The sequence below is a fragment of the Nomascus leucogenys genome, chromosome 8, assembly GCF_006542625.1.
Source record: "Nomascus leucogenys isolate Asia chromosome 8, Asia_NLE_v1, whole genome shotgun sequence".
NCBI lineage: Eukaryota > Metazoa > Chordata > Mammalia > Primates > Hylobatidae > Nomascus > Nomascus leucogenys.
In genome coordinates, this window is record NC_044388.1 from 44,497,931 (window position 1) to 44,525,053 (window position 27,123).

At 34.8% G+C, this 27,123-nt stretch overlaps 1 protein-coding gene across 3 annotated transcripts in view; it reads right to left on the reverse strand.

Moving 5' to 3' along the window:
* The window catches only part of LOC100579854 (disintegrin and metalloproteinase domain-containing protein 2), a 91,137-nt gene extending 64,600 nt beyond the window's left edge, over positions 1–26,537 (reverse strand). For 2 of the 3 annotated variants that reach the window (XM_003269613.4, XM_003269612.3), the window contains exons 1-6: positions 26,418–26,508; positions 25,431–25,507; positions 22,509–22,564; positions 13,434–13,512; positions 10,204–10,280; positions 9,621–9,789 (exon numbers count right to left, since the gene is read on the reverse strand). In XM_003269613.4, the coding sequence (XP_003269661.1) occupies positions 9,621–9,789; positions 10,204–10,280; positions 13,434–13,512; positions 22,509–22,564; positions 25,431–25,507; positions 26,418–26,472 (513 nt within the window). In that variant the 5' untranslated portion in view covers positions 26,473–26,508. Of the gene's footprint in view, positions 1–9,620; positions 9,790–10,203; positions 10,281–13,433; positions 13,513–22,508; positions 22,565–25,430; positions 25,508–26,417 lie in introns of all 3 variants that reach the window. The other variant, XM_003269611.3, reaches the window with a different exon arrangement.
* Positions 26,538–27,123: the final 586 nt, after the last annotated feature.

The window sequence follows — 27,123 nt, forward strand, 5'->3', positions numbered from 1 at the left end:
TTCCTTCTGAAACTATTCCCATCAATAGAAAAAGAGGGAATCCTCCCTAACTCATTTTATGAGGCCAGCATCATGCTGATACCAAAGCCTGGGAGAGATACAACAAAAAAAGTGAATTTTAGACCAATATTCCTGAGGAACATCAATGCAAAAATCCTCAATAAAATACTGGCAAACTAAATCCCGCAGCACATCAAAAACTTATCCACCATGATCAAGTTGGCCTCATCCCTGGGATGCAAGGCTGGTTCAACATATGCAAATCAATAAACGTTATCCAGCATATAAACAGAACCAAAGACAAAAAACACATGATTATCTCAACAGATGCAGAAAAGGCCTTTGACAAAATTCAACAGCTCTTCAGGCTAAAAACTCTCAATAAACTAGGTATCGATGGGATGTATCTCAAAATAATAAGAGCTATTTATGACAAAGCCACAGCCAATGTCATACTGAATGGGCAAAAACTGAAAGCATTTCCTTTGAAAACTGACACAAGACAGGGATGCCCTCTCTCACCACTCCTATTCAACGTAGTGTTGGAAGTTCTGGCCAGGGCAATCAGGCAAGAGAAAGAAATAAAGCATATTCAATTAGGAAGAGGGGAAGTCAAATTGTCCCTGTTTGCAGATGACATGATTGTATATTTAGAAAACCCCATTATCTCAGCCCAAAATCTCCTTAAGCTGATAGGCAACTTCAGCAAAGTCTCAGGATACAAAATCAATGTGCAAAAATCACAAGCATTCCTATACAATAACAGACAAACAGAGAGCCAAATCATGAGTGAACTCCCATGCACAATTGCTTCAAAGAGAATAAAATACCTAGGAATCCAACTTACAAGAGATGTGAAGGACCTCTTCAAGGAGAACTACAAACCACTGCTCAACGAAATAAAAGAGGACACAAACAAATGGAAGAACATTCCATGCTCATGGATAGGAAGAATCAATGTCTTGAAAATGACCATACTGCCGAAGGTAATTTATGGATTCAATGCCATCCCCATCAAGCTACCAATGACTTTCTTCACAGAATTGGAAAAAACTACTTTAAAGTTCATATGGAACTAAAAAAAGATCCTGCATAGCCAAGACAATCCTAAGCCAAAAGAACAAAGCTGGAGGCATCAAGCTACCTGACTTCAAACTATACTACAAGGTTACAGTACCCAAAACAGCATGGTACTGGTACCAAAACAGAGATATAGACCAATGAAACAGAACAGAGCCCTCAGAAATAATACCACCATCTGATCTTTGACACACCTGACAAAAACAAGAAATGGGGAAAGGATTCCCTATTTAATAAATGGTGCTGGGAAAACTGGCTAGCCATATGTAGAAAGCTGAAACTGGATCCCTTCCTTATACCTTATAGAAAAATTACTTCAAGATGGATTAAAGACTTAAATGTTAGACCTAAAACCATAAAAACCCTAGAAGAAAACCTAGGCAATACCATTCAGGACATAAGCATGGGCAAGGATTTCATGACTAAAACACCAAAAGCAATGGCAACAAAAGCCAAAATTGTCAAATGGGACCTAATTAAACTAAAGAGCTTCTGCACAGCAAAAGAGACTACCATCAGAGTGAACAGACAACCTACAGAATGGGAGAAAAGTTTTACAATCTGACCATCTGACAAAGGGCTAATATCCAGAATCTGCAAAGAACTTAAACAAATTTACAAGAAAAAATCAAACAACCCCATCAAAAAGTGGGTGAAGGATATGAACAGACACTTCTCAAAAGAAGAAATTCATGCAGCCAACAGGCACATGAAAAAATGCTCATCATCACTGGCCATCAGAGAAATGAGAGTCAAAACCACAATGAGATACCATCTCATACCAGTTAGAATGGTGATCATTAAAAAGTCAGGAAACAACAGGTGCTGGAGAGGATGTGGAGAAATAGGAACATTTTTATGCTGTTGGTGGGACTATAAACTAGTTCAACACTTGTGGAAGACAATGTGGCGATTCCTTAAGGATCTAGAACTAGAACTACCACTTGACCCAGCCATCCCATTACTGCGTATATACCGAAAGGACTGTAAATCATGCTGCTATAAGGACACATGCACACGTATGTTTATTGCAGCACTACTCACAATAGCAAAGACTTGGAACAAACCCAAATGTCCATCAATGATAGACTGGATAAAGAAAATGTGGCACATATACACCACGGAATACTATGCAGCCATAAAAAATGGTAAGTTCATGTCCTTTGTAGGGACGTGGATGAAGCTGGAAACCATCATTCTGAGCAAACTATCACAAGGACAGAAAGCCAAACACCACATATTCTCACTCATAAGTGGGAATTGAACAATTAGAACACTTGGACACAGGCTGGGGACCTTCACACACCAGGGCCTGTTGTGGGGTGGGGGGTGGGGAGGGATAACATTAGGAGATACACCTAATGTAAATGATGAGTTAATGGGTGCAGCACACCAACATGGCACGTGTATATATATGTAACAAACCTGCACGTTGTACACATGTACCCTAGAACTTAAAGTATAATAAAAAATAAATAAAATAAATCTATTTAAATAAATGTGTGTGTTGAAAATGTGGGCAGAAAAAAAAGAAAATAAAAGAAAACTACACAGATGCATGAGAGAATGCCAGGAGCTGTGTGTGTTGAAAAGGTGGGCAGATGCCAATTTTAAAAATCCACAGGCCAGGCATGGTGGCTCACACCTGTAATCCCAGCACTTTGGGAGGCCGAGGTGGGTGGATCACTTGAGGCCAAGAGTTCGAGACCAGCCTGGCCAACATGGCGAAACCCTGTCTGTACTAAAAATACAAAAAATTAGCTGGGCATTGTGGCTCACACCTGTAATCACAGCTACTCAGGAGGCTGAGGCAGGAGAATCTCTTGAACCTGGGAGGCAGAGGTTGCAGTGAGCCAAGATCACACCACTGCACTCCAATCTGGGTGGCAGAGTGAGACTCTGTCTCAGAAAAAAAAAAAAAAAAAAAATCCACAAAAGCCAAGCCATTTTATTAAGACAAAGTAGCCCTAAAAGGAGACAAAAGTGCTTACATATGTGATGTTGAAAGAGGACTCCAAGTTTAGGACAAAGGTTGCCTTGGCCAAATAAAGACTAAGGAATTGGATCTAGCCAGAAATATCAGAGAACTCACAGTATTACACTGATCCACTTGCAATATGTATGAATTTAATATTCAGATTTAAAAATGTCAAAGGTCCTTGGTAAGAATATTCAAGAAGTTGGAAGGAAAATGTAGATGATTGATTTATCAATCAATAAATAGACAGGTAGATAGATATGGGGTGTGTGGGTGTGGGTGTCCATGTGTGTGTGTTTCAATCGAACAACCAACATGTCCTGTACTGAATTATCAACTCAGGAGAAAATTTGGACTGGGAGTGAATATCTGTAGGTCACAGTAGGTAAAGCCATATAAATATATATATATATGATATATATGTAATATATATGTTATATGTGCTGATAACAAGCTCAGACATGAGATATAACAGAGCAAATATCAATATTTAAAATGTGAATGTATAAGGAAAAGTCAGAAAAAGTAAGAAAGAATGAGAAGCAAGAGACAGCATTATTGCAGAAAATAAGATGACTAGAAAGTTCTGGGGAATTTTTACTTTCACTCTTTAAAAATGTATCTTAATATTTCCAAAAGCCAATTTAACAATGGATCACCACTGATTATTTGTGGAGACAGAAACTGCATTTTTGTGAAATGAATAGTAAATGAGATGTCAGGATGGATAGTTCCACTTATTCTAATATAAAGCTGGTATGTGAAGAAATGGAAAGTGCTAGGTATATAATAGATTCTATTTTATTTCGTTTAGTTTTAAATCTATTTTTAGTATTAAGGAGATATGATTATGTTCATATAATGAAGGAACCGTAGATGATAATTCAAAATATTACACATAATAAAATGATTAATGGAATAAGGTTATAGGATCTTTCTGTTTAGAATTATAAGGATGGAACTCAAGTGAGAGAAAATAGTAGATATTCAAATTTAGGAATTAAATTTTCATGTTGGAAGTAGGAGGAGGACAAAATGAGGCTAGCAAATAAAGTGAAATAGAAGGTCTAGGAGAGATAGGAATACAGATGGTTGAGAACTGTGATTTCCCCATTGCTCTACATTTTCAGGTGTTTCTTTGAATATGCTTATTTGTTCACATTTTGTAAGTGAACTTAATAATCAACTTGGTAAGCACTTCCTGGTAGAAGCTTCTTGGTATTTTGGGAAATGGGGCAGGGAATTACATGAAATTTTTAATCAAAACAAATAACTTTATGACCTTTTAAATACAGCAGAAAGGATATTTAAATGATAATAATTTTTATTTCCAAAAGTGAGGACAGCATAAAACAGCATGAGGGAATAAACTGAATGAGAAAAGATATGAATTATTTAAAACAATAATGTGAGTAATAATAGTAGTAGTCCTATGAGGTGTATAATATGTATAAAAATAAAAACATATAATGATAGCACAAAGTAGAACTTTTAAAGTTTTAAATAGTTCCACCGAAATTAGATATCACTTCACACATAACAGGATGGCTATAATCAAAATGATTGAAAAAATAAATGTTGAAAAAAAAATGTGGAGGAGGCAAGGCGCGGTGGCTCACATCTGTAATCCCAGCATTTTGGGAGGCTGAGGTGGGTGGATCACCTGAGGTCAGGAGTTCAAGACCAGCCTGGCCAACATGATGAAACCCCGTCTCAACTAAAAATGCAAAAAATTAGCTGAGTGTGGTGGTGTGCGCCTCTAATACCAGCTACTCGGGAGGCTGAGGCAGGAGAATCACTTGAACCCGGGAGGCGGAGGTTGCAGTGAGCAGAGATCACGCCATTGCACTCCAGCCTGGGTAACAAGAGTGAAACTGTGTCTCAAAAAATAAAAAACAATAAATAAATAAATGTAGAGGAATTGGAACCCACAGATGTTGCTTCAGGAGATATAAAATTGTCAGCCACATTGGACAAATAATCTGGCAGCCACTCAAAAGGTGAAACACAGAGTCTGCCTATGACCTAACAATTCAAATCTTAGTAATTACCTAGAGAAATAAAAACATATATCCACATAAAACATACATTAATGTTCCTAGCAATATTATAATATTTAAAAAGTAGAAACAACCAATTTGTTCATCAGCTTATGAGTATATGACTTATGAGTGGTATATTTATACCCAGGCATATGTTATTCAGCCATAAATATAAAAGAGGTACTGATGAATTTTGACCACCTTAAAAGTGAAAGAAGTCACAAAAGATGTTGTAAGATTCCAGTTACATAAAATATCTTGAATAGGTAAGTCTATATCTATGACAATAGATTTGTAGTTTCCTGGGAAGGGAGGAGAATGAAGAATGACTGCCATGGTTATAAAGTTTCTTTGTAGGGCATAGAGTCTCTGTCACAACTATTCAACTTTGACACCATAATATGAAAGTATACATAAACAATATATAGAATAGCGGTAATAGATGTTATTTATAGAAACAGCCTGTGGGCCAGATTTGGCCTAAGGGCCATAGTTTGTCAACCCTAATTAGACTAGCCACTAAAATTATTATGTTGTAAAAATTGTTTTGTATTCATAGACTATATAAGAACAAAATATATGAAACAATATATAATGTAAAAGCTCATTAGAGGAGAAAAATAAAAATACTTGATTAATAAAAAAGATGTAACAGCATGATTAAATCCTTGAGAAAAATAAATAGATTAGATATAAAAGAAGAAAGAATAAAGGAATAAGGAACATATAAGACAAATAAGAAATGACAAAGTGGTAGATTAAATCCAAATTATGTAAGTGTGTGCATTAAAAGTAGATGCAATAAATAACCTTGGCAACTAGAAAAGTTGAGCTCATAGAATTAGAGAGTGACATTGTTGTCATGAGAGGATAGGAAGAGTCAGGGGAGGAGCAGATGGGGAAAGGTTGGCTATTGGTTACAAAAGTACAGCTAGATAGAAGGAGTAAGTTCTAGTGTTCTATAGCACCATAGGGTGACTATAGTTAACAATAATTTATTGTATGTTTTCAAGTAGCTTAAAGAGGGAATTTTGAATGTTCCTAACATAAATAAATGAGAAATGTTTAAGGTAATAAATAAGCTAATTACCCTGATTTGATCATTACACCTTTTATTCAAATATCAAAATATCATTTGTATCCCATAAGTGTAATTATTATCTGTCAGTTAAAAATAAAATTGTTGGATGTGATTTAAAATGTTTAAAAACTTAGTAATATGTGCTTTAAAAGAGATACACTTTAATTAAAATATTATTTGCTATTCTGACCACACAAAAAAGAAAATATTTAAATTAATAAAATCAGAAATGAAAAAGAAGATTACTAAAAATCTTACCAATTTTTAAAGACCTATAAGGGAGTCCTACAAACAACAGTATGCCAAGAAATAAATAGATGAAATAGAAAAACCTCTATAGACATGCAAACTACCTAAATTGACTCCAAAAAAATTAGAAAATTATAATAGACTTATGAGAAAAAATGTAATTACTAATAAAAATTCTTTCCTAAAAATGTCCAATCCCAGATGGATTTTATAGATGTTGAAATAATTAAACCAATCCTACACAAAGTCTTCCAGAATGGAGGAGACAACACTTCCCAACTCATTTTGTGAAGTTTGTATCACCCTGATACCAAAGACAGAGAAAAATATCATATGAAAACAAATCTGCACAGCAATATTCTTTATAAATATAAATGAAAAAAATCTTCAAAATTATGCCAGCAAACTGAATCCAGCAATACATAAAAAGAATTATGCACTATAACAAAGAGAGACTGGATACAAGTTTAGTTTAATAATCAAAAGTCAATTAATGCAATACACCACATTAACAAAATAATGATAAAAATGAAATTATTATCTCAGCAGACGTTGTAGAACAAAAATATCTGACAAAATCCAACAACCCTTAATGACAAAACAAAAATCATAAACAAATGAACATTGGATGAAACCTTCTTTGACCTGATAAAGGGCACCTGTGAAAAAATTGCAAATAACATTATGCTTAAGGGTGACAGACTGAATCTTTTCTCCCTAAGATTGGGAAAAGATGAAAACATCTCTTCTCACCTATTCTATTCAACATTATAATGGAAGTAGCAATCAGGACAATTAAGTAAGAAAAAGGAAATTTGAGATATCCTAGTTGGAAAGAAACAAGATAAACTACCTTTATTCAAGATAGCATGACCATGTACATAAAAAGTCATGGAGTTCAATAGAAAACTAATAAACAAGTTTGTCAAGTTCACAGAATACAAAACCAATATGGAAAATTCACTAATTACCAAATACTAATAATGAGAAATCCAAACTGATATGAAATTTAAATAACATCTAAAATAATAACTTCTATAAATAACAAAAGAAGCTTTACTGAAGACTTAGACTTAAATATATAAAACATTGCAGAAATAAATTAAAGAATATCTAAAAAATAAAAGCTACTTACTGCTCATGGATAGAGTTAATATTGTTAATATAGCAACATTCCTCAGGTTTATCTACAGATTCAACACAATCCTGGGTGCCATTTTATGGAAATTAAAAATAAATAAATTTTAAAACATGTTTGGAAATGCATAGTAGCCAGAATAACCAAAAGAATCTTGGAAAATAAGAATATTGAAGGATGTACACTTACGAATTCCAAATCTTACTACAAAAATACAGTAGTAAAGAAAACATGGTAGTGGCATTAGAGTAGACATAAAGATTAATGGACTATAATTTTAAGTCTGGTAATAATCCCTAACATTTATTGTCAACTGATCTTTGAAAAAAAATCAAGAACGTTCAATGGGGAGAAAATAATCTCTTCAACAAATGGTGTGAGGACAGCTGGATATTGATATGAAAAAAACAATTTGAATTTCTACCTCATCCAATACAAAATATTAAAGTGTATCATATATCAAAATGAGATTAAAGAATAAAACATTTAGAAGAAACATAAGAATAAATGATGTGATATTGGTGTGATGATTAATTTTACCTGTAAAGTTGGCTGGGCCACTGTGCCCAGATATTAGGTCAAACATTACCCTGGATTCCTCTGTGAAGGTGCCTTTTAGATGAAATTAACATTTAAGTTGGTAAAGCTCTAGTAAAGCACATTACTCTTCATTATGTGGGTGAACCTCATCCAATCAGTTAAAGCCTTTTTTAGAAAACAAAGTATTTCCTAAACAAAATGGAATTCTGCCAGCAGACTATGTTGGTCTTAAACTGCAAATCTTCCTTGGATAACCGGCCTGCCCACTTACCCTGTAGATTTTGGATTTACCAAGCCTTCACAACCATCTGAGTCAATTCCATAAAATCTCTCTCTCCCTCTCTCTGAATGTACACAAACACACACATATATATCTCCTGTTGGTTTTCTATTTCTCTGGAGAACCCTGATACAGATGTTGGTACCAGGAATGAGGTACCAAGAAAACAGAATCTTAAGGGGACATCTTCTGAATTGTTGCTGGGGTTTTGGGCATTTGCCTTCTACTTAGATAAGATTTAAAGACAATTCTATAGAGAGCAGATAGTTCATGGCATGATGTAGCAATAGAGACGGCAAAATATTACCACTGAATACTTCTGATCAAACACTTATGAAGGCAAGGGTCTTGGTGACCACGTATATGATACTTTTGAACATTTTTGTCAAACTAGCAAATATAATGAGATTGGTTGCTCCTAATGTTGCTAGACAAAGTGGAGAAAGGAGAGAATAAGCTTATTTGAATTACCATCTCAAGTGATGCATAAATTACCCAAAAGCTTCTTTGTGTGTCTGGAAATAAATTTTTATATCCTATAGCCACAGAGCTGAGATTACTGAAAACCAAACCCAGAATCTTATCCTGCAGTGGATGAATTACAGTGCAAACTGAATTCCCAACCTCCCATGGTACTGCCGTCAAAGGGAGAGCATTGAGTGAGAAGCAGTGGGATCCTGAAAATTGGAATGGGAACCTAGAGAAGGACCCTAATGAAGCTGGGGCTACAAAACTCCTAAATGCTGGTGAATCTTGTTTGCTAGTAGAAGCATCCTCTGTCTCACTTTCTGAGGAAATTAAATAACCCTGAATCCTCTGAGGAAAATATAATGACCTCCTCTGAGGCAGTTCCCTTACAAGATAGGGGTGATTCTCCTCAGGACCCTAGATATGTATCTTGTTTATGTGGATGGCATTTGTGTTTGTTACACCAGAATTTTAACATAATGGCTGTGGGGAAAGGAGTGCATCTGCTGACAATAAAGGTCTAGATTACAGAAAAAGATGCCACTAACAGTTGAAAATGTCATGACTGGAGTTCTGGAAAATTACAAAACTAGTTTTCAGGCTTAATGATATAAGTTATGAAGTTTCTGGTACATGTATCCATACATGTGGCTATATGTTTTGGTGTTTATGGGTGTGTAAATATGTAATTTATCAACTATAAATTTCAGTGCTTACATCACTGTATAGTAATAACCATAGAGTTTGTTCAATTAATCACCTACCTCTACACTTTGTAATTTAAAGGACAGATCTCTTGATTCAATATCCTTCTCATTATATAAGGAAACATCTGCTTTCTTATGTTTTACTTGGTAAATTACATGTTCAAAGCCAACTGAAGACTCCAGGGGTTCTATTCCATAACTAACATTTTCAAACTGTAGTAAGCCCCTAAAAATTTCAAAAAAAAATTAATAAGTAAAATAATGCCTTGTGGAAAAGCCAAGAAAATGCCACTTAGCATTATTTTTTCATGGTATGCCGACTATTTTTAGCCTGAGTCTAAGGTGATAAAATAGGAGAAAGTTACTGGGTATCCACATACTTACTGAGTGACACCGCATAGTAATGCTATTAGTTTGCCTAGCTATTAATATTTCATGGCTTCCAAATATATTTTAAAAATCATAATCCTGCATAAGATCAGGAGCCATTATAAGTATTTCCATACCACGCTTTGTGAGTGGCAGTTTTCCCACAATAGTCATGCCTCACTTTAGAACCACTGAATATTATGTTAAAATGTTTAAAATAATTTTCAAGTAAATATTTTATTTTGTAATTCATAAAACAGTAAATTACAACCTGAGTCCAGTACATGTGCTAACCATCACCACAGATTTTGGATAACCTTCAATATACCCTTGGTAGTGGCAGAAATTCTGAAAGATAAAATACACATATCTCCATTAGAATGATTTGTGTTGTAGATACAATTTTCAAATATGTAAAACATATATGTTTTGTTTTTATGCATCAAACACTCATGTTTCAAAAGTGGATTTATAATGTTATTAGATGAGCATATGGCTTGGTTTTCCAAAGTACTCCCCACAGATTCATGAAAAATGAGTATATTTTCATATTTCTATATGTTTTAAATTAAGCATGACACTCTCAGTTGTTAGAGTGAGGTAAACATCATCAAAACTTATATTTTTCATACTTTTCTGACAATGTTGCATGGTAGATAAGCAAAGTTAATTTTTAATTTCATCAAAATGTTTTTCAATTCCATCAAAATGTTTTCATTTGCAAATTTCACCTGGAATTTGTATTGACCTTTGCTTTATAGTTCATTTTTCTACTGTGATACCTAAAATCTTAGTTTGTACCACTTTCTAAATACCATACTTCATCGACTCAATACACTGTATTTCTATTTCCATCTTATTTAAAAATGTATGTGAAAATATTTATGCTTTTATTTTTATCACCAATTGGGGTATACTTCATACTTTATATAATGAGGGTAAAAATATCTTGAACATTCCACAGCTTTTATCTCCTTCCTTCCAAATGTAGTTTATAATATCCAGATTGATAACATTTCTACTTCTGTGGAATATCAGGAAGTTACATCAACCTTAAACATAGGATGACATTAAGAAACTTAGAAATGAATGAATAAGTCATTTTTAAGTCACATAGGATAAAGTTTTCATGGAAGAATCAAAAAGCTTCACTTATTACCCAATATCCTTTCCCAGTTTATTTTTATCATTGTCAGTTTTGCATTGTTTGCCTTCAATATAATATCTTCTTGTTCAATATTACATTTGCACTTGAAAAGTATGTGTATACACTTGATATATTTGCCGAATTTCTTTCTACTTCATTTAGAAGTTTACAAAGTTTCTTTCTACTTTATTATTGGAAGAGAAATGTTTAAATCTTCAAATATAATTATTATTTGTCTATTTCTTTCATTTCCGTCAATTATGCCTTCCATAATCTGAGGATTTTAGGTCTGTTTTGTTTTTTGTTTTGCTTTGTTTTTTTGTGATGGAGTCTTGCTCTGTCGCCAGGCTGGAGTACAGTGGCGTGATCTCGGCTCACCGCAATCTCCTCCACCCGGGTTCAAGTGATTCTCCTGCCTCAGCCTCCTGAGTAGTTGGGACTACAGGCACAAGGTGCCACGCCCAGCTAATTTTTGTATTTTTAGTAGAGATGGGGTTTCACCATTATGGTCAGGATCGTCGCCATCTCTTGACCTCATGATCTGCCCACCTTGGCCTCCCAAAGTGCTGGGATTACTGGCGTGAGCCACCACACCCGGCCTGAGGTCTGTTTTTATGTGCACACACATTTTAGATTGTTTAAGCATCCTGGTAATTTTACCTTTTAATTATGATGACCATCTGTTTGTCCTGGAGAGATCACAAAATCTGGGACAATGATGAATGGCTTTCACTTGTCCTACTCTGGATGCAGGGAACAAACTCTTTCCTGGTCTAGCTGGCTGATTTTTTTTCTTTTGTAGATAAGTCTTTATTTATCAAGATAATATGACTTTAGGAATGGGAATCATGTGTGGACTTAAGAAAAATAAATAATCCAATAAATACACCTGTTTCCAACCTAATTTAATGAGCTTTTTCCTAGGATAGAGGTAGGCCTGCAACCTTGAAAAACACAATTTATTTTCAAGGCAGCATATTTTTACTACATTTGAGATCAACATGCAACTACTTACCACATTCAGATTGTTGATGCTTTGAATGCTTTGTAGCATTCTTGCTTGTTTTTTTTTTAACTGTACATTTATCTTTCATGGTTACCTCTTGGGTGGTAGGAAGCAGAGTTATGTATGGAAGAATGATACAAAATACAGGTGTGGGATATTGTGATCTCCTGTGCCTCTGTCTTGGATTCTCACTCTGTCTTCTCTCCTCTCTCTCATGCATGCAAATACAAACACACATATGCACACACACATACGTATGTGTGTGTATAACACTGTGTAACACTATATCAGTTATATATTTGTATAGACTACTCTATAACTGACTCATAGAGTTGTGTACTCTCTTGGGCAAAACTTAAAGCAACTGACCATATCTATTATTTCTTCTGTTGAAATCCTAGCCTCTCTAAAAATGTTTTACTTTCAAAACACTTGAGTCGCTATATAGAAATCAAGAACACAAATGGAAAACACAACAGCAATTAGTACAGCAGGGCTGAGGTTAAAAAACAAAAGAACAGAGGCTGGGCACAGTGGCACACACCTGTAATCCTAGCACTTTGGGAGGCCAAGGTGGGTGGATCACCCGAGGTTGGGAGTTCGAGACCAGCCTGACCAACATGGAGAAACCCTGTCTCTACTGAAAATACAAAATTAGCTGGGCATGGTGACACATGCCCGTAATCCCAGCTATTCAGGAGGCTGAGGCAGGAGAATCGCTTGAACCCGGGAGGCGGAGGTTGCGGTGAGCTGAGATCGTGCCATTGCACTCCAGCCTGGGCAACAAGAGTGAAACTCCATCTCAAAAAAAAAAAAAAGGAAAAGAACATTTCAGTCATGACCAATCTCGGCAATTTTATTCACTCTTCTTTATTATTTTTATAACAAATTATAGACAACATTAAATTAAGCTCTACATGTTCCAAATAGATGAAAATTTAATATACTCCTAAACGTGTGTGAAATTTTATATGTACTTATTTGGTCCTTGAACGTACTTCAGAGAAGATTAGATTCTTATTTTCTCCTCAGATTTAGCTTTCCTGATACAAGTCATGGTTTTTCATTTTACGTATTTTACAACATATTTAGTCCCTATCACCTCAGGTACATAAGCCCTTAGCCTGTTTCTAAATAGCTTAGAAACACTACAATCATGTCTTTTTGGTTAATCATCTGTTTAATAGGGCTAACGCAGTACATTAGTATACATCATCAACAGGAAAACATTAAACTTATGCCAAAAAGCCATGACCCAACACTTTAGACTCTAATAACATGTGGACACTAAATAAGGTGATCATAGAAACTCACATGACAAAAATAAAAGAGATCATAAAAAACATACCTGAAAATCTTGGTCAAGTGGTTTCATAATTCCTGTGCCACTATAACTGTAAACTCTAAAATTATGGGGTAAAAAGTTTCTGTAACATAAAGATAAAATGGAAAAAATTGATTCTTAACCTTCTGTTTTGAAACATTTATTTTATTAATTATAGATAGGTAGGTTGACACAGAAAGAGCAAGAGAAACAGAGGGATATTTTCTAAATGTATGGATTTTGTTCTAAATTTTACTCAAACATCTTAGACTTCACTCACTCTATTGTTACTCTGTCCTTCTAGCTGTTTTCCAAACACAACAGGCAAGCTTGGACCTCAGGATATTTGTACCATTTTGTTGGCCATTCCTGGAAAGTTCTTCAACATAGTTCATTGTTCTCCATCTACTTCAAGTCTTTGCTTATACATCAACTTCCCACTGAGGTTTATCTTGAAAATTTTATTTAAAATGTCAACTTGTTCAATCACCAAAGCATAGGATTTTTAAACTATACTCTAAATTTGTTCTATAGTTTTTTGCCCAAGCGTATATTACCTTCTCACATTCTATTTATTTATTATATGATTATCCATCTCGTTTGATGATAATATAAACTCAGAGATTTGCATCTATGTTGTTACTAGTACTAATGCACCCCAAGCATTAGTATTGTTTGCCAAAGTTACATAAAAAGTTAAGCTAATCTCTGAAGATCAGAGCATTTTTGTTTCAAAATTGATGACACAGTATCAAAAAGCTGTATGTAAATCAAGTAGGATAAAGGGAAATAAAAGTCAGATATAAATATATCATCAGAAAAAAAGACTAACAAAACCCAGATAAACTTTAAAGATCTTTAAAGTTTCAAGAAAAAAGGATGTTACTTTTGAAGAAACAAATAATTCTTAATAAACAAATTAACAAATAATACAGCTACTTCATCAATAGAAAAGGAAAAAAAAAGCCAGAAAACAATGGAATGATGATTTAAAAGGCAAACGACATCTTTTTCAAAGACATCTTAGAATTTATTCCAGCAAAAATTTATAAGAATATAGTTAAGTTGTTTCATATGCATTTTAGCATTGTTTTTTATTTCCATTTCTGTGAAAAATGTCATTAGAATTTTGAGAGGGTTTACACTGAATCTGTAGATTGCTTTGGGTATTATGGACATTTTAGCAATATTTATTTTTCCAGTTCATGAACATGGTTTATCATTCTATTTATTTGTTGTTTTCCTTCATTTCTTTTAACAATGTTTTATAGTTTTCAATGTACAGATCTTTTACCTCCTTAGTTAAATTTGTCTAAATAGCCAAAACGATCTTGACCAAAATGAACACAGCTAGAGGCATCATACTACTTGACTTCAAACTATACTGTATACCCATAGTAACGGAAAGAGTATAGTACTGGTATAAAAATAGATACATAGACCAATGGGACAATATAGATATAAGAGAAATAAAACAACACATTTACAGCCAGTTGGTGTTTGACAAAATTGTCAAGAAGACATAATGGGGAAAGGACAGTCTCTTCAACGAAATCACATACAGAAAACTGGACACCTACATGCAGAAAAACAAAATTGCATCCTATCACACACCATATTAAAAAAAAACTCAAGGCCAGGAGCGGTGGCTCACGCCTGTAATCGCAGCACTTTGGGACGCCGAGGCGGGTAGATCACGAGGTCGGGAAATTGAGACCATCCTGGCTAAAATGGTGAAACCCAGTCTCTACTAAAAATACAAAAAATTAGCCAGGCATGGTGGCAGGCGCCTGTAGTACCAGCTACTTGGGAGGCTGAGGCAGGAGAATGGCGTGAACCCAAGAAGCGGAGCTTGCAGTGAGCCGAGACTGCGCGCCCGAGACCGCGCCACTGCACTCCAGCCTGGCCTACAGAGCGAGACTATGTCTCAAAAAAAACCCAACAACAGCAACAACAAAAAACTCAAAGTGGATTAAAACTTAACCATAATAGTTGTGATGCTAAAACTACTAGAAGAAAACAGAGGAAATGCTTGACATTGCTCTGGGCAATGATTTTTTGGGTATGACTACAAAAGCACAGGTAACAAAAACAAAACTAGACAAAAACTAGACATGGGAGTACATAAAATTTAGAAGCTTCTGTACAGCAAAGGAAACAACACTACAAAGAGACAACCTAAAGAATGAGAGAAAAGATTTGCCAACTATACACCTAATAAGGGGTCAAAGTCCAAAATGTATAGGAACACAAACAACTAAAAAAAAAAAACATTGAAAATGAGCAAACTACCTAAATAGACTTTCTCAAAAGAAGACATACATATGGCCAAGAGGCATATGAAAAACTTCTCATTATCACTAATCATCAGAAAGCTGTATATCAAAACCACAATGGGGTAACACCTTACTCCTATTTAATTGGCTATTATCAAAAAGACAGGAGAGAGCAAGTGTTGGCAAGGACGTGGAGAAAGGGGAACACTTCCCCAATGTTGGTGGAAATGTAAATTAGTACAACCATTACGGAAAATAATAAAGAGGTTTCTCAAAATGTTAAAAATAGAACTACTGTATGATTCAGCAATCCCTTTAGTGGGCATATATCCAAAGCAAATAAAATTAGTATGTTGAAGAGATAACTGTAATAAATATCTCCCGGGTTTATTGCAGTAGAACTCACAACAGTCAAGATATGGAATCAAGCTTAAGTGTCCATCAATGGACAAATGGATAAATAAAATGTGGTATATACTCACAATGGAATACTAGGCAGTCATAAAAACAAAATAAATTCATTTGTTTGCTACAGGCTGGATGAATCTGTAGGGCATTACGTGAAGCAAAATAAGCCAAGTTTAGAAAGAAAAATATTACCTGATCTCATTTATATGGAGAGTCTAAAAAATTCAAACTCATAGAAGCAGAGAGTAGAATGATGGTTTTTAGGGTCTGAGAGTGGGAAAATGGGAGATGATGGTTAAAGAAAAGAAAGTTTCAGTTAGAAGGAATAAGGTCTGGAAAGCTTTTGTACAATAAGTTGACTGTAGTTAGTAATGTTTTATACTTGAAAATTGCTAAGGGATTAGATCTCAAGTATTCTCAACCTCAGAAAAGGTAAGTATTTGAAGTGATGAATATGTTAATTAGTTTAATCATTTCACAGTGTATACCTATTTAAAAATATGTTGCAAACTGTTAATATATATAATTTTTTCTGTCAATTAGGCCTTTATATAGCTGGAAGGGGAAGAATATGATTAAATAAGATTTAATGACAAATAAAAACACATATAATTTAAAACAAACAGTCTTATAATAAAAATGTATTAAGAGTTCCTGAGATATATCAAAATTAGCTCCAGATAGAAGCACAGAAATGTAGGGAGAACTAAAGAGCACCAGAATTGGTAAATTTTGGTTAAATTAAAATGAACACCGACTTTATAAAAAACAGTAATACTTCATGGGGATTTAAAAATATACAGGTTTGTGATGTGTGAAAAAAATAATGAAGGGGAAGCAGAGGGTAAAGGGAGTTAGAGATTTAAGGATCTAAAAGCATATGGTAATTGGTAGGAGGAATAATTTGTAATAGATTCAATTACTCAAGAGTTGATATGTTAACACAGAGAAACTACTAAAAGAAGAGTAAAAGAATGTATAACAAAGAATTTAATTGAGGAATAATGTATAATATAAATCAGTAGATTCAATCAGATAGAGGCAATGAAGAAAAAAGAGGAATATAAAACAAAAGATAAAACAGAAAAAATAATGTTTCCAAAATCACGTGAAAATTTAAACAATCAAGAAGAGTAAGCACACCATAAAACTGAAGGACAAGTCTGGTTATAAACACCTATTATAAAGTCACTGTAATTAAAACTACGACATTTGGACAGATAAATAGACAGGGTTTTAGAATGAGCATTTAAACCAAGAGAAGAGAAGAAAGAATCCAGAGACTTGTTTATGTACAGTCATTTAATTTATAAAAAAGATTACATTACAGTGCAGTGAAGAAATATCATTTTTTTATTGTCCTGGGTCCACTGGATGCTAATTTGAAAGAAAAATAATTGCCAAAACATGCATGATGAGGAAAAAGGTGGAAAAGCTTTATCTTTATACTATCAAGATTTATCATAAATAGACAAATAGACCAAAAAGTTTAATCAAGAGCTTGGAAACAGATAAAACCATATATAAATGTATAATATATAACCATCATCACACGGAAGACGTGTACAGGAAGATAGAAGATTCAATAAAGATCTTGAAAAATTTGAAAAATCATACAGAAAAACTAAATTGGTTGTCTACCTTATAGCATATTCAAAAGCCAATTTCTGTTTCAACAAAGACCTGAATGTGAAAGGCAAAACTAAAAATATTTTAGAGGATTATATAAGATTTAGTCATGGCCTTTGAGTAAGAAAGGATTTCTTATACAAGATACAAATATAACTTACCATAATGGAAGAATTATCTTTACCAAATACCATAAGTGTGAAAACACAAGGAGAGAAAAGGTCAGATTAGAAATATCTTTTGACAAAGAACAAATGTCTTAAACACTTCACAGGGGAGAAATTCCATATGGCTAATTGTTGTATTTTAAAAGTTAGAGAAATTATTTACAGTTAGAGAAATACATATTAAATCACAGTAGGACATAAGTATATAATTATAAGCATTTAAAACTTAAAACATCTACCACTATTAGTAGAATATATAATTCAGAGGGGTGTGTAAATTAGTATAATGCTTTGGAGGAAATGTATGGTAATTATGAAAATGCATGTAACTTAACCCATCAGTATGCTGTTAGTCATATGTCCTATAAAATCTTGTGCATATGCCCAAAAGAATATACATTTTAACATAACCAAACTAGACAGAAACAAAATGTTCAAAATAAGATGAAATAAATTGTTGTGTAATCATGAAATTGGATGCTATACAGTAATAAAAATGAATAGATTGGAATTACTTGCAACAAAGTTGATAAAACCTCACAAACATTAATTTGAGTGACTAAAACCAGAAAAATCATCATAATTCATTTATTTAGAGTTAGAAAACAGACAAAAAGAAACCACATTAGCTAGGATAATAAATTCTAAATAAAATCAGAAAAATGGATATCACAACAATCCAGAAAAGTAGTAAGAAGGACTGAGGGGCTATTATAGGAAATGATAAACAGCACAACTTCTTGAGTGCAGTCAATATATGTGTAAAGTCAGAGGGTTACGTAAATATTCACTTCACGACACTTATTTAACTGCACAAACATATTTTATATTTTAATTTATGCCAATTTTATTATGCAATGAACACTAAAAAATTTTAAAGATAATTGACAGTGATTTTTGTGACAGAAAGGAGACCTATTTCCCAGTTTCCATCACCACCCTTGATATTGAAATGACTATAATTTTCAAATACAGGACTACACTGTAAATAATTGGGTAATAAACTGGCCCATAGGTCAAATCCAACTGATAGATTGTTTTTGAAAATGAAGTGGTATTGCAAAATAACCACACCCATCATTTGCATACTGTTTATGGCTGCTTTTACAACAGCAAGTAGTTGCAAGAGAGTGTATAGAGCTCAGAGTCGAAAATATTTACTCTCTCCCCTTTGCCAAAACTGATTCGGTTGTATTATAGGGTTAATGGAAATGATCAAAGCAATAGGAACAAAGGCTGGCACCCCAGCTGAAAGAGTGAGCAGGTGAAGCTGTGCAAAGTAAGATAGATTCTGGATCAGAATCATACCTTAAGAATAGGTGGTTTAATGTCCTCTGGTCATTAGCATGAGAACACATTATTTACGACAATAGTCACAAGCATCAGAACACATTGATGTGAGCCTTTAAATGAAAGGAATAGAGCTAGACATTTCCTCTGCAAGTTGCTAATAGGAATGAAAAAAAAAATCTATACCTGCTTCTATCATCTCAGTGTTTGTTTCATCCCAGATTTATATTTTGAAACCTAATCACCAATGTGATGGTTCTAGGAGGTGGTACTTTAGGGAGATGATGGCCACAAGGCTGGAACCCTTATGAATGGGATTAGTGTCCTTATGAAAGAGAACTCAGAGAGTTGACCTGCTCCTTCCACTGTATGAGGGCTCAGCATGAAGGAGCCATTTAAGAACCGGGAAATGAGCCTTCACCAGACACTGAATCTGCCAGTGCCTTGATCTTGGACTTCCCAGCCTCTAGAACTATAAGAAATACATCTCTGTTATTTATAAGCTACCCAGTCTATGGTATTAATATTTTGTTATAGCAGCCCAAACAGACTAAGACACCTGCTGTACACAGACCCTGGACAAAAGGATGCTACCCAATACTGACTGAGGCAGAAATAGCATCACATGCAGAAATGAAAACCCTAAACTATATCTCAGGCAGATGTGAAATGGATTCCAAGCAGCCCTATTATTACGGAACCCTGAGCTGATAAAGTGTAAACTTTTGACCCAGCTAATTGTCGTGGCAGGAACGAAGCAAAAGCATCCATAAAACCACCCCCAAAGAGAGGCCTCCACAACACAAAAAAGATTAGAGGATGGTGGAAGATAAGGTTCACTCAAATGAGCTCATCAATGATAGTTCCAAACATATGGAAAAGTCCAAAGCTTGAAAATTGGGAAAAATATGTAGAAAAATAGCAATAATCAAGTAAACTATGAAACTCAAGAATAAAGAGGTTTTAATGTTGAAACGGATAAAAGACAGAGATAAAAATCCATAAAAGATTTACAAAGCACAAATGTGTCACTTTGTACAGAAATCCTAACCATGAAAAATATAGTCATTGAAAAATATTCTTGAAGAGTAGATTAGACATACATAAAGAGTAAAATGGAAATCATCCAGAATAAAGCACAAAATCGGGAATAACAGGAAATGTGAATGAGTACATAGCAATATGTGATAGATAAGTGAGTCAAAAATTGCTAACTTGATTCACTAAAATTTATATTAAGAGGCCCCAATTTTAAATATACATTTAAAAGCATCCCAGGAAAGGTTAGTAGAGTGAGAAAAAGCAACAATTAAACTTAAAAATTGATAAGAATCTCCATGATTGATGCAAGGATGTTAATTCTCAAATTGAAAATTCAGAGTCCTTAGAGATATAAACAAAAAGAAATCAATGACTACCGTGTCATAGACAAACTCCAGCATCTTAAAAGATATCGGAAGTATTCACTGGCTTGGTTTTCCTCTAAATATCCTACCAATCTGGATCTCTTCTCAGGTTTCTCAAGAACACCTTGTGCAATGTCATAAAATTGGTTCCTGGTGTCCTTATTTTGTATATTTGAAAGCCCTCGGAGATGGTCATATTGTCAGGAAAAGGCACAGTTTGGTGCTAGCTCTGCACACAGTCCAGGCCTCATTGTCTTTTGAAAGTAAATATCGTTATCACCCTGAGTGTCTATAAACTGTTGGTCATGCCTGAAACTACCTAGTTACCAAGATACCCTGGGTAGGGACTGACGGGGCTCGACATAGACCAATAACAATAGCCACTAAAGGCTTCAGTACTCCACCAGCGTGGGCTACCCAGCAACACTTTATGTTGTCCCATCCCATAATATTATACACTTTATTCTCATCTGATGCAGGTAAAATGTAAAAACAATGAAAGCTTTGAATTTTACTTTTATTATACATTTGGTTATTCATTTCTAAAATGTTTGATTTGTAATATTCTATTTCTTGCTACTTTATTGATACTTTACAATAATGTTTCAAATGTTTTTGAGCCAAGAGTTTTTTGGCAACTGCTCTTGAATTTACAAATATCTGGTGATTCTCTGATGAAGGCTTTGTAATTACATTCTAATTTTATTGTGCTAGTCACTGAGGATATGGTTACTATTCAAAAGATTTTTTTATTTTAGTATGTGATTTTTTTTCTTAAGTACTTTTCACCGCTTGTGTGCAAGAAAATAACCACATTATTTGCAAGGTATGTAGTATGTGATTCATCCATTACATCACCATAAATTGTACTGTATATTCTATACATTTTTTCTAACAGAAAAAAGAGCTTAAGAAATCTACTGTTATGGTTACATTTTAATTCAGATATTCTTATATGTCTAGTTACACTTTACATATTTTGATCTATATTAAACATTTATAAATACTGTATCTGTGATGCAGAAAGTAACTTCAGAGGATGCTTTACCACTGGTCACTGACTTGCTCTCAGTCTCATCATTTGGCATTCTAAAGTAACAACTGTTGATGAGATTCTATCTCAGTTTGCTCTATGTATTTCTTGCAGAAGGCAGCACTTTTTTTCTTCAGAAGAAAGTAATTTTGAGTCTTTTCTTAATGTTATTTCTTCAAATTAGTACCGTCCATCTTATAAATAGAAAACGTTTTCCAAAATTTATGACGTATAAAAAGATTGCAGCTATGAATTCTAGAAATGATATGGATGCATTTTTAATTTTTGTATTGATTTGGTAACTTCACTTGCAGGCTTCTGCTTTTGATAATTTGTAGAAATCTGTTCTTATCACTAGAAGAATTATTTCAATTTTCACTTTTCTTTATTTCTTAATATATTGTGCTTTTTTTCCCCAAATTCATCAACTGGCCTGAGATTGAATTTGGCTAATTACAAATTTTATTTAATTTTAACTTAAGTCCTTAATAAGTTGTGATAAAGTACGTAAACTAGTTTAAAATGTGTCATGATTCACGACATCAAGCAATCTGCTATGTTCTTTGAAATATACCTTGAATATAAAAGAACTTAAAAACAAGCCATATATATTTTTAAGAGAGATAGAAAATTATCAAAATTCATCCTTTATGAAACCTCTTGGGTCACCAAATAAAAATTTGGTGCTACTGGGAACAAGGAGGGGCACATACACTCTGAATTCAAGTTCTAGGTATGTATCATATAGGCTTAAATCATATGATAAGGGACGAATGAATGGCAAGAAGCTAGAAATATTTTCAAATACAAAATAATTACATTCTGGACAATTTCAAGCAAAAATTATAAGTAGAACAAAGAGAATTGATAAAATAATGATGATTACCTACTTTTGCATTAAATTCACAGTATATGGTTTCCCTTCAATTACAATTTTGTAGGATGCCTGGCAGGAGAGCACAGTAAAAATACAAAGAAAATGAGAAAAATGTTAGAAGGGATAACCATCGTTTTACATTAATGATGATTACATTCTAAAACACATTCATTTAATAAAAGGAGAAAAATTAGAATTTAATGCTGATTTATTTTAATGGCATATGACATTATAACTCTAGATTTCATAATCAAAATAATGAATAAAATAATATATATACTTTATTTGTTCATTTAAAATGTGTATGTTGATTTTATGCCCTGCAACTTTATTGAATTCGTCTGTTTGATCTAAGAGATTTATGGTGGAGTCTGGGGTTTTCTATATATGGGATCATGTCATGTGCTAATAAAGATATTTGACTTCCTTCTGATTTTGGATACTGTCTATATCTTTATCTCTGCCCTTGATAGTTAGTACTATCAGTACTATTTTGAGAGTGGGAATCCTTGTTTTGCACCACATCTTAAAGAAAAAACTCACGCCTATAATCCCAGCACTTTGGGAAGCCAAGGCAGGCAGATCACGAGGTCAAGAGTTTGAGACCAGCCTGACCAACATGGTGAAACCCCATCTCCACTAAAAGATACAAAAAATTAGCTGGGCATGGGGGTGGTTGCCTGTAATCCCAGATACTGGGGAGGCTGAGACAGGAGAATCGCTTGAACCTGGGAGGCGGAGGTTGCAGTGAGCCAAGATCATGCCATTGCACTCCAGCCTGGGCGACAGGGCGAGACTCCTTCAAAAACAAACAAAAAAAAAGATTTTAGTTCCTTTCCACTAATTATGATGTTAACTAAGAGTTTTTCATAACTGGCCTTAATTATATTCAGGTACCTTCCTTCTATACCTAAACTGTTAAGAGTTTTTAACCAAGAAAGGATGTTAGACTTTGTGGAATGCCTTTTCTGGGTCTCCTGGTGTCTTCATATCCACATGTGTCTATGCTCAGATTCCTTGTTCTTACAAGGACACCAGTCATATGGTATTAGAGCTGTTACTTACTATTAATTTCTATTCTAGTAAACTCATTTTAATTTAATTACCTGCCTCCAAATATGCTTACATTCTGAGGCACTGGGGATTAGGACTTCAACAAATAAACTCTGCTTTGGATTTGGGACACCTGTTCTGAAGATTTGACTTTCTAAAGCCATTTCTCATTAAAATATGTTTACTATTACCTCTTCTTCTTTTCTCCCCTATTTCAGGAATGCCAATCACTCTATGCTTAAGCTTCTGATTCTGTCCTTTTCTCTTAGCCTTTCACATGTTGCATTTCCTCTTTTCAGCTGTCTCTGTTCTACTCTAAATTCCTGACTTTTATATTTTCATACTGCATTTTGCACTTTTAGAAGTTACATTCAATTATTTTTAAAAATCTAGTAATTTTAGGCCAGGCGCGGTGGCTCACGCCTTTAATCCCAGCACTTTGGGAGGCCGAGGCTGGTGGATCACGAGGTCAGGAGATCGAGACCATCCTGACTAACACGGTGAAACCCTGTCTCTACTAAAAATACAAAAAAATTAGCCGGGCCTGGTGGCGGGCGCCTGTAGTCCCAGCTACTCGGGAGGCTGAGGCAGGAGAATGGCATGAACCCAGGAGGCGGAGCTTGCAGTGAGCAGAAGTTGTGCCACTGCACTCCAGCCTGGGCAACAGAACAAGACTCCATCTCAAAAAAAAAAGAAAAAATCTAGTAATTTTAGGTTGAATAATTTTATGGTTTCTAGCCTTTATTAACTGTAATAATTCAAAATATATATTGTTTCATATTATGTTTATAGTATTTGTTGAATTAATTAACATAATAGCCTAGTTGATTTTAAAAATACTGTTAATTCTTTACTTTGTATCTGGCAGTGACTGTTCTAGGCAAGAAGAATACAGACATTAACAAAATAGACAATTTTTTTCCTCATGAATTTGACAGTTGAAAATGGGCATTTTTTTTTTACTTAATGCAAATCACTGTCTTATAACAATCAAGTTATTCTTGTTTGAAATACTTCTCTCCAAATAGATTCTCTGCTTATTTTCTAATATTATTAACATCTCCATAATACTTTTACATTAAAAATCTTTCATAAAACATTGTTAAAAGCCTCACTGCTTTTTTTCTATTTAAATGATTTGTTTTAGTAATAGATATATAGATATGCATTCCTTTAAAAATGATTTAAATAACATCTTAAGCTATAATGTCTGTACTAGGATGACAAATGGATATGTGCTAAGGATATGTTTGCATTTAAATTACCAGAACATCTGCTACCAAACCAAAAAAAAAATTGATGTCTCAAGAAACCACATTCCACTTCAGAAATGGATTCTAGAACTTAGTGAAAATGACAAGAAGCTTTTAAATTCAAATTTTAAAAAGGGGATAATAATTCTGAACTAAAATAATCTAAAATAGCATGAAAGAAAGAGTCCTAATCATTAACATATTTGCAATCAAGGCTAAAAAAATCATTAATACAACACATCATTAATTCAAGTGATCATCATCCCATATAAGCAAGCCAAGGCTTACTTAGCAACAATGACAAAAAAATTCCTCCAAATACAGCCTGAACGGTGAGTGAGAACGGAATCTCTAGAACAATCAAGCCAATGATTATTCAAAGACATCCAAGAGGAAGACAGATTCAGAAAATGGGCTTGGGGCTTTGATATCCAGCATCACTGCACCATTATTTCTGTGAAACATTGTTGATCCTGGTTCATTTTCAAAAGGGCCTTTCCATTCAGAGAAAATTTGGTATAAATATAAAATTCAACAGGTGTGCATGAATGAAAAATGGAAGATTAACTTCTTAGAAACAAAATATTTACATCATTTTAAATTTGTAAACAATGTTAGTGATTCATTACCTGCGATTCAATTCCTTCCTTTATTATTGACCGTATTTTCTCCGGAACTGTAATTTGCACAGGTAAACTATCAAAATCTGCAAAATGTGCAAAATGTTTTATTAGAACAATGCCCATCATTTCAGAGCTTGTTTTATGAGGTTTTCATCTAAATCTCTAATCTCTATTCTATACGCTGCTTCTCATTTTTATTGTCTTCCCATTTCTTTCTAAAATTACAAGAAGGTTTTTTTTTCTGTTTTTCTGTTTTTTTGTTTTTGAGACAAAGTCTCACTCTGTCGCCCAGGCCCAGGCTGGAGTGCAGTGGCGCGATCTCCGCTCACTGCAACCTCCGCCTCCCGGATTCAAGCGATTCCCCTGCCTCAGCCTCCCCAGCAGCTGGGACTACAGGCATGCACCACCACCCCCGGCTAATTTTTTATATTTTTAGTAGAGAGGGAGTTTCACCATGTTGGCCGGGATGGTCTCGATTTCCTGACCTCGTGATACGCCTTCCTCAGCCTCCCAAAGTGCTGGGATTACAGGCATGAGCCACTGCGCCCGGCCATATTTTTTTAAAAAAGAAGTAGGTATATTGCTTTAGGAGTATTGCCCTGTAGGTAGGATCTGGTAACCTTGGGTCAATAGGTTCAAGCCCCCCAGGACAAATTAACTCACTCTGGACTCTTCAACTAGAGAGTACAGAAGTTGGGTCTCAACTTTCACTGTCGTGAAAAATGCAAAGCAGGATCTGAAACGACAATTTTGAAGCATCCTCTTAAGGCCTAGGACCTCCTATCTCTCCTAGGTTTCCAGGACGTGTGGGAAAGCCCTTATTCTACGTGGATTTTGGGTGGGGAATGTGGCAATGTCGGGGATGAGCTTGGAGTTGCCGAGTTGGAAATCCCTCAGGAAAGCATCCTCCCAGGGATGTCAGTGCAACTTGGAGGCAAAGGGAGAGTAGCGCTGAGGGTCCCAGAAGGCCAGAGGAGGGGTTTTTCTACTTACTACTGTCCATCCGCAGCCCTCCGAGCCCGCTGAGCAGAAACAAGAGGCACCACATGGCTTGAAGTCCTGGGTCCCAGCCGGAATAATGGCAGTTGGTGGTTACAGGGCAGTTGGGAGCACGAGATGACGCCCCAGCCACGCAGCCTGGAAGAGGCAGGCGGCTGGGAGAGCCCAGGTGGGCTGAGGTTGGGTGCGGTGCGCTGTGGAACGTGCGAGCTCCCGGGCCCTGTCTCTTGCAGGACAAGCACTCCACTGGACGTGATGCCTAATTAAGGCAACAACAACAACAAAATCACTTCTAACAGCTGAGGAACAGGAAGATTCATAAACACTTCTTAAGTAAAATTTTAATTGAATATATGTAAACGTATCAGGAGTTCAAGACCAGTTTCCTCAACATGGCGAAATCCCGTCTCTACTAAAAATAAAAGAAAATTAGCCAGGCGTGGTGGTGGGATCCTGAAATCCCAGCTACTCAGGAAGCTGAGGCAGGAGAATCGCTTGAACCTGGGAGGCGGAGGTTGCAGTGAGCAGAGATCTTACCACTGCACTCCAGCCTGGGTGACAGAGCGAAATTCCGTCAAAGAAAAAAAAAGAAAAAAGTATATAATAAATCATAAGTTCACAAGTCAACGAATATTCAACTGAGGGGAAAAAAAAAAAACAGTGTAACTAGTACCACGATGAAGAAATGAAAAAGAACCAC